At 35.8% G+C, this 8,690-nt stretch overlaps 2 protein-coding genes across 2 annotated transcripts in view; one reads left to right on the forward strand and one right to left on the reverse strand.

Annotated features, from left to right (window-relative positions):
• On the forward strand, positions 659-1,370 carry LOC109848198. Its single transcript, XM_020417583.1, has 2 exons — positions 659-811; positions 882-1,370. Exon 2 carries the CDS (start codon positions 884-886, stop codon positions 1,232-1,234), a length of 351 nt encoding a protein of 116 aa, XP_020273172.1. The 5' UTR covers positions 659-811; positions 882-883; the 3' UTR covers positions 1,235-1,370.
• LOC109848197 (transmembrane protein 147) overlaps positions 1,835-8,690 on the reverse strand; it is a 26,617-nt gene continuing 19,761 nt past the window's right edge. The window contains exons 5-7 of the mRNA XM_020417582.1: positions 7,980-8,095; positions 7,716-7,840; positions 1,835-2,430 (exon numbers count right to left, since the gene is read on the reverse strand). Of these exons, the coding sequence (XP_020273171.1) occupies positions 2,307-2,430; positions 7,716-7,840; positions 7,980-8,095 (365 nt within the window). The 3' untranslated portion in view covers positions 1,835-2,306. The remainder of the gene's footprint in view (positions 2,431-7,715; positions 7,841-7,979; positions 8,096-8,690) is intronic.

Genomic DNA, 8,690 nt, shown 5'->3' on the forward strand with positions numbered 1-8,690 from the left:
ATGCTTAACATGTGCTTTGTGCTCATGTTGCCATTGTCATGCATATCAAAATACGTTGTGCATTTAGGGGGCGTGACAAACTCCAAAACCTACCAAATATGTAAAACAAAAACATAATGAAACAAACATGATCATTAAAATAAATTTTTTTTTATAAACATTCTAAAACAATGTTAAATCTAATATTCCAAAATCTCATTCATCTAAAATAAAAAAGATCTCCAGAATTAAAAAATAACTTGAGATTTTTACATGGTTGTTATTCGTGTTACGTTCCTATTACTTCTGATCTGGCCACCACCTCCACGACTTGTTTTAGAAATAAACATGATCTAGGGAATATATAACAGAAAACAGTAACATTAACCTGTTCGTGTAACTGGAAAAAGGAAAAAAAAAAGAACATGTTCACCTTTCGTAGATCTATTTTAAAATAAACAAGATCAATATCAGAAAACTCCATTTTTTTTTCTTTTCTTTTTTTTTTTTTGATGAAACACTAGTCATAACTTAACGTGTGTAACAACGACGGTCATTACTTCGTCAACTTCTTAACCGAACAACTTGCAAACTTCTTTTTTTTCCTCTTTAAAAGCCAAAAACACTCGCGCTACCAATTTTCTCGGTCGATATTAAAAGATAGAATCCTCTATTCCAAAAAAGATAGATAATAACCCCAATAACAGCCAACCATCCTCCCCTCACCTTATCCAAACTCTCCCCTCGCCTCCCCCGTACAAAAACACAACGCCCTTTTTATTCTCTCGCCTCTCTCCTCTTCTATAACCTCAGCATATAGCGGCACTCGAAGGTAATAATAAGTGAAAGTTTTTATTCCCAAACTCATCACATTCTTTGATATTGTTTCGTTTTTCTTGCAGAGATGGCAACAATTTCTACAGCAGCACTCTCAGCGACAGCCCTGAGCTCCTCTATGAGGGGGAAGCCAGCTGGGGTCGTGTACGTTAATGGGCTCAACTCGTTTGGTGGGCTAAAGGCCCATAACAGTGTTGCTTCACTCGGAGTGAGTAAATGCACTGAGCAGTCTTTTGCTACGGTTGTGAATAATCTCAAGGGGAAGAGGGGGAGCAAAGGAGGTGCTCTGTCTTCAACTTGCAATGCTGCTGCTGAGATATTTCAGATTGCTGCGGTTATGAATGGGCTTGTTCTTGTTGGTGTTGCCGTTGGATTTGTGCTGCTAAGGATAGAAGCTACTTTGGAGGAAGCTGAGTAGATGCGCTCCGAAGTGTTTTGGTTCAGAAAATGTTTTGGATTTTTATGGAATTGTAATATTAAGTGAAGAAATTGGCTGAAACTTAAAATTTGTTTGAGGATGATCAGCAATGACGTATTTAACTTTTTTGTGCGATTGTGGAGATTTAAAAAGAGGACCTCGGGTGAAATAGTTCTACACCCAAAAACGTATGATGGTGTTTATCCTCCGTTTCTCTTAGAATTTATTGAACAATCGATGCTAGGGACCAGAGATATGGAGGAGGGGATAAAAGTAAAGAAAGTGTTGTTCATAGATCTGTTATCTGATTACAAATGTTCTACATAAACAAAGTTTTATGTGCGATATTTAGAAGAGAGAAACTAAACGAGTTTTACAGTGAGAATTTGGATAACTCTGCTGCTACTAATTAACATCAGCACCCCCTTTGCATTACAGCAATAATTCTCTGAAGCCAAGGACGGAGGGTAACCGAGAGAACCTCAAGGATATGATAACACACGGTTACACGTACTAATTCCCATATTCGCATTCACAAAGAATTGGAAGTTATTTGATGACTCCCATTGCAGAATGAAGTGAAATGAATAATCAAGTCAATTGATCATAATTTGTTGTGGTACGTACATGAGCACAATTTAAGCTGCAGAATCTCATTGCTTCCCAATGGCATAGAAAAATAGTTGTCAGCAACAAAGCCAAAAATGTAGAAATTACCATCAACGTGCTCTACCCTAGTGAATCCTTTTTGATAGACAATTTATTTCACTACCACAAAGCTCTCCGACCCTGGACCAAATCAAACAAAGAAAACTACTCTCTAAAGAGTTCCATTTGCTAACCATCTAATATAAATACTTGGACTAAAGTTTCGTTTTACTAAAATTACATTAATAGGTTGTCCAAAACCGTGAGAGTGCTATAGTAGAATCAGGGAGTAGCAAGTGGCAAATTGTCTAATGCACTAATCAGGCTGCATTAGTACATTATCACCAAATGAATGAGCCTGAAGAAGCGTGAACTGGGCAACATCTCTCGTTCCTGAATTAATTAACTCTGTAGTTTGCATCCTTCATGAAGATGGCCTCTGGCATGCAGAGAAGAGCTGCAAACTGATAAAGGCCATAATCAAGGAAGAGAATAGTTCGAAACCCACCACCTTGGGGGATTGCCACCCCATGGATCTTCTCAGGTAACTGCAGAACCAAAATATTTTAATAAATAACAAAAGAATTTATGTGGAAATAGAATTAGGAAGCAATTTAGGGACGACTATACGACTGGAATCTTTTAAAAACATGGCATGGTTGAGTAAACCGGGATAAGAAACCAAAACATAAAAAAGCAGATTATGTCAGATATCCTCCATAGTCCATGCAGGCGACACCATATCGAGCTACAGAAAAAGGCAACTTCATCAGACGAAATGTGAACTATAATAGATAGACATAAGTCTGTCTTATTGTGCATATTATCTATTATTATGTGGCAACACAATGCTCTCAGGTACAAGTGTTCATAATCAGTTTATGTATACATAGCAAAAAAGCAATAGGTCCATGTAACTATTAAGGTATAGAAATAAACGAGCATGTTGCAGATCCAAGAAAAACTTCTCCTTGGTTAATGCTTGATATGGTCCTAGTCTCAATTATTTTATGTGAAAGGGGCTTAGTGTTAAATTACTGGGTCACAACAATTTACTTTCAAAACTGCAGGTCTTGTCTGTAAAAAAACAAAACTGATATGGACCTGGCACAGTTGCAGTCTAACCTCAAGCTCAGTATTGTTGTTTTCTTCTGCTAGTTCTTCATCACATATAATCTGCAGCCATCACATAAACTCAACATTTATCTCTTTGGGTAATTAATACGAAACCCCCTTCAAGTTTGGTCACTTACTTATTAGGAAATCCCCGAACATTATCTTTACATTATCCAGCTGTTTAAAAAACTGTTGAAATATATTTATATTCCAAAACAACCCTCTTCTTCTCCCTCTCAACATATTTTTCTCTCATTTCAGATTTCTCTACAATAAAAAAATATAGATAGGAAAATTGAGAAATTCACCAAAAAAAGACTAGATTATTAAATCACAGGGTGTGAAAACATTACCTTGTTCTTCAACTGATTGTTCTTTGTCAAGGATCAAATTTTATTTTCTCTTAGATAAGGACAGATTTTTTTTCATAATCAATATATGAAATATAGGTGTTTGGGGGAGCTTATTTTTCAGTCAAAGAACCTTATAAGCTAGCTCTTCCATGTCTACGTGTTTGGTAAGATCCCATATAAGCTAGCTTTAAGCCTATTTAAAAAAGTTGGGGTTCCCCAACTTTTGAAAAAATTAACTTATAAGCTCATCTAAATAAGCTAGGTTTGACCAAGCACATGAAAATGAGACAAAATCCAGATTAGCCTATAAAACTTTTTATCATAAAAAGCCATACCCCACCAAAAGCTAGATTAGCTTATAAGCTTAAAAAAAAAAGCCTTTCTAGTTTCCAATCATCCACGTAAGTACAAATCCAAACATGTAAACACAACAAAACAGACCCCCAAAGAAACCTATACAAAACAGACAAAATCTTTAAAAAAACAGCTACAAGAACTTCACTATATCTCTTCACGATTGATGCTAAGGCTGGATGCAAGCCAAAGCTTTAAACTTTCACTATCATTTCCATGAGCAAATGAATATGAGGTGAACCCAACTCTATCAAGACTTGATGTTGGTTGGGAGAGGGGAGATGAGGTCTATCAATACTTTGAGGAAGAAGAGTAGCATTGTTGCTTGTTCCCCATCAATTGTTAAGGGCTACTTGAGAGAAAAAACGTAAAACATAAATGGGGTTTAACAGTTTCTTTAACATCAAGGGGTTTGATAATGAAAAAAATAGGTTTCATAATAAGTGACCAAACTTGAGGGAGGGGGGGGGGGGTTATAATAGTATAATAGTTACCCTACCATCCAGATATATATGCTAAAATTATGAGGGTACAAGAACACTTAGTTACTGCAGATCATGCTTTCACATTCGATTTATGTTTTTACTATATGCTAAGCATATGAGGGTACAAGAACATTTACTTACTCTAGATCATGCTTTCACAATTGGATACTCCATAGAAATCATATTCTCTTTAAAAGTCTGAGATTGAGTAAAATTTTTCCATGGTCAATATTACTCTTGACCCTTTACATATTATACACTCTAATATTATCCTGAGTAATATATTTAATAGAGTCATCCTAATTAGTAACTTTGAATATTGTTATCCTATCCCTGATCAATCACCCTATTTTTTAATGGTTAAAATTTAATATTTCCACAACAAAAAAGAGTTTGGTTTTAGATAACATTAAAACGATAAAACATTGGGGGAAATGCTATGAGCCCCCAAATCAAAAAGCAAATTCGGTCCCTCCCCCTTAAGATTAAGTCAACAAGACTTTTACCCCAAAATCAACTTTTTTATGTGTTTAACCCTCTCCAGTTCAGCCGTATACCCTTGAGATGCGGTAGTTTGTCTAAATCCCTATTTTACCCCCTATGGTTATCACACAAACCAAAAAATAAAATAAGGCGTGACCTAAAAATCTCTGTAGCTTCCTTCGTGGCATTTAACGCCGAAATAATGGATAGTTTGGAGGCGTAAAAGCCCCTATTTCCCTCCTTAAATCTTATGTAAATTATATTATTTTCAACCTCATTGAAAGCTTCCTATCTAGTCTCTTTCATGACAATTTATTTCTCCTCCTAAATCCTCTTTACTCCCTCACCTAGCCCTCCTTTAAAATGTCAGAATATTTCCTCCTTTGCATGCTTAAGAACACAAACAATGACGAGAGTGATGGCATATTCTTAGTAATTAATGGCTCTACCCAGTTTATTAGCTTGAAGAATGAAGTGTCAGAGTGACTGAAACTCCCCCTTCGAAAATTTGTCCCTAAAGTTTAAATCTAAAAGGCACAATATCTTGAGTTTTGAAGTTGATAATAACTTGACTTAGTCTTGGTGGCTCATAGCATTTTTCCCATTAATATTTTACGGTTCTCATTTTCAACTGCAAAACTCAAGCTATTTTGCCTTTCAGACTTAAACTTCAAGGACAAATATTCGAAAGGGAGTTTCAGTCTCTTTGACACTTCATGCTTCAAGCTAATAAATTGGATAGCGACATTAATTACTAAGAATATGTCCTCGCCCTTGTCATTACTTGTGTTGCAACCATGAAAAAGAGGGAATATTCTGACATTTTGAAGGAGTAGGTTAGAGATAAAGAGGATTTATGAAAAGTAAATTGCTATGAAAAGAGTAGATAAGAAGCTTCAATGAGGTTTAAGATGATATATTTTATGCATGATTTAAAGAGGAAAATAGGGGCTTTCCCCCCTCCAAATTACTCATCATTTCGACATTACATACCAGCCATAATGACGGAGGAAGCTGCAGAGATTTTTCGGCAGCATTTCCAAAATCTATGATAACCACCTAGCTAAATTGCACTTAAATGTCTTATAGTTTCACCAACCCTGCACTTAAGTGACCCCTATTTTAAAACCGAGCAAATAAATGCCCCGTAGTATTTAAATATTATAGATAAATGCCCCAAAGTTTCAAAATGTTGCACTTTGGTGCCCTCTTGTTTACCTAATGTTACATGTTGGTGCCCTCTTGTTTACCTAATGTTACATGTTGGTGCCCTGTTATTTACCTAATATTGCATATAAATACCATCAGTTTGTAAAAACCTCACTTTAATACTCTAAAGTTTGTAAAGTTACACTTTAGTACCGTGTTATATGATATTCTTCGATACATAGAGAAATGATAACACCATTTGGATTTTTTTAACTTCAGGGTATTGATCTGCAATATTTAAGTACCTTGGGGTATTTATTTGTTTGGTTTTAAAATAGGGGTCACTTAAGCGCAATGTTGGTGAAACTATATGGCATTTAAGTGCAATTTAGCCTAACCACCGGGGCTAAAATCGGGATTTAGGAAAAATATCGTATCTCAAGGGTATATTGCAGAGCTGGAGGGGGTTAAACACATAAAAAAGTTAATTTTGAGGGTAAAGGGCTTGTTGACTTAATCTTTGGAGGGGAGACGAATTTGGTTTTTGAATTTAGGGGCTCATAGCATTTTTCCTTTGATTAATTTGATGACCCCATGAGAAATATTATCATCTTGCTCCCCATACAACACACTACACACTATCATTATTTATCTTCTTATGGCTCTTAATTATAATCACTCAAACAATGCACTACCATTAGGTCCATCTACAATTGGGAAATCGTATGTAACTTGGACCTCAACTCCATTCCAAATTTCCCATAGGCAAACTGATCCATACACCAATTATCATACATCATCAGGCTGAATATAAGAAAACTCCCCTAAACTTTTGGACAGACATCAGATAACCCCCATAACTTTTAAAAAACTAGAAAATCTCTTACAAGAATAGGGATTATGAGAAAATAAGCTTTAATATTGTTTCACAAAACCTCTCTAAAAGTAGAAATCTTAATTTTTCATTGGCCAAATATCCTCATGCGTAATTTTACCCATCCATGTGAAAATTGCAATAATGCTGATTAGAGCGTTTCCTCGTAAATTCTTAGTGTTTTTCCCATAGCCCCTAAAATTAAGGGGGTTTTCTGATATTGTGAAAGTCTTGGATAGTTACATGACAATCACACCAAAGTTATGGGGGCTTTCTCATAATCATCCAAAGCTAAGGGTTTATCTGATATTTAGCCTTATTATTATGATAGACTTGTAATTATCTCAGATATTCTTTTCATCTAAAATGGTTGTTATAGATATCCTGATCAAAGAAAGAGATTTGTTTTCCTAATTTATTGATAATAGTGAAGAAGGTTGTGTCCCATAATAATGCATCTCAGCTAAAATAAAGAATCAAAGTATTTGACTACGTGCAGCGCAAGTGTATCCCACCTAGTCAGAGTAAAAAAGGATAGTGAGTGCCTGAGTATCAATCAGGGCGACATCAAATATTAGAAGACGCAAGGTAGAGAATTTTCAGAATTGGAATAACGATTGTCATTGATCTAAGCTTAAGTTGAGAGCTGACCTTACGTACATATTGAGTTCAGTCTAGGATGAAATCCCTATTATGTTTCTCTAAAATGACAAATTGTAGCCCACGTAACAAATCCTTGAATTACAACTTCTATGTCATGAATACAATGACAAGACTAGTTAGCATGGGAATACACACATGAAACACCAACTGCATTCAACAGTGTATAATCTATTGGGGAGGCTTGACATCTGTGTTTGAAGATGTTTAAGATTTAGCAATAAAAGAAGCCGAGGCATTTTTCGTCACCCTATAAACCGAGAGAAGACTGGCCAGAATGCTGACATCATCAAGAAAAAAATCAAAGATGCTATTTGTTCAGGTAATGTTTATGGAAAAACATGGGGAGAGATCTGGACCTAACGATTGACGGCATTGTTGCAAGAATCCCAGCACATGCGTAAATAATCGGAATCAAAGTCTTTGGCTTGTTCTTCCTTAGCCACATCAAGGATCCTAGTGCAGCAAGAGATAAATTAAACACCTGAAACCAGAAAAATAAGATCTTATCAATTTTATAAACATTACTAGCTTATTTTACAGACATATAACTTGTAGTTGATAACTAAATTAAAACAGCAACTGTCTCTACAATGGTACAATGTGAAGAATGGAGATCAAACCAGATTTGCATTTGCTTCAAGGCCTTGCAATATATATTCCCATGTAAATTCCAACCCTCTAGCTCCTATCCATAGAGGTGCCAGTCTATGCAGAACAGAATCTGCAAAAGCCCAACCTGCAAATGAATAACCAAGCAGTATAAGTTAAGGGAAAATGGAGGCTGTACTCCGCAAGAAAAATTGCAGAGCTTATTGGTTAGCTCCTTCAACATAAAAGGAGAGCACAAAATGCATTTCTCATCTCTACCAGCAAGTATTAGTAATGATGATGAAGAAATAAAAAGTGGGGTACAAACACTTAGCATTGCCTTCATTGTTTATATAAACAGCTGGGGGGAAAATAAAATCTTACCCTCCCAATTAGATGAAACGGTAAAAATTATCAATTTTCTAAACAATAGGGAGACAGGTTTTAACCTTACCATTGGCAACAGTAGTCCTTGTGTAGCAGATGATATCACCCGCATTGCATCGTTTGGTACGCGGGAATCGAGTGAAATGAGAATGGAATAAAACAAGAAATGGAATGGAATTAATGTGGGAATGGAATGCTCATTTCCATTCTCACGTTTGGGTGCAGTTAGAGAACGAAGAGAGATTGAGCATATTTGAAAGTTATGTATTTTTTAATTCGCGCTTAAGTGGGAATGCCCGTTCCCTAACATCTCATCGGGAATGACCATTCGATGGTCATTCACATACGAAGTGGGA

The sequence above is a fragment of the Asparagus officinalis genome, chromosome 7, assembly GCF_001876935.1.
Source record: "Asparagus officinalis chromosome 7, Aspof.V1, whole genome shotgun sequence".
Taxonomy (NCBI): domain Eukaryota; kingdom Viridiplantae; phylum Streptophyta; class Magnoliopsida; order Asparagales; family Asparagaceae; genus Asparagus; species Asparagus officinalis.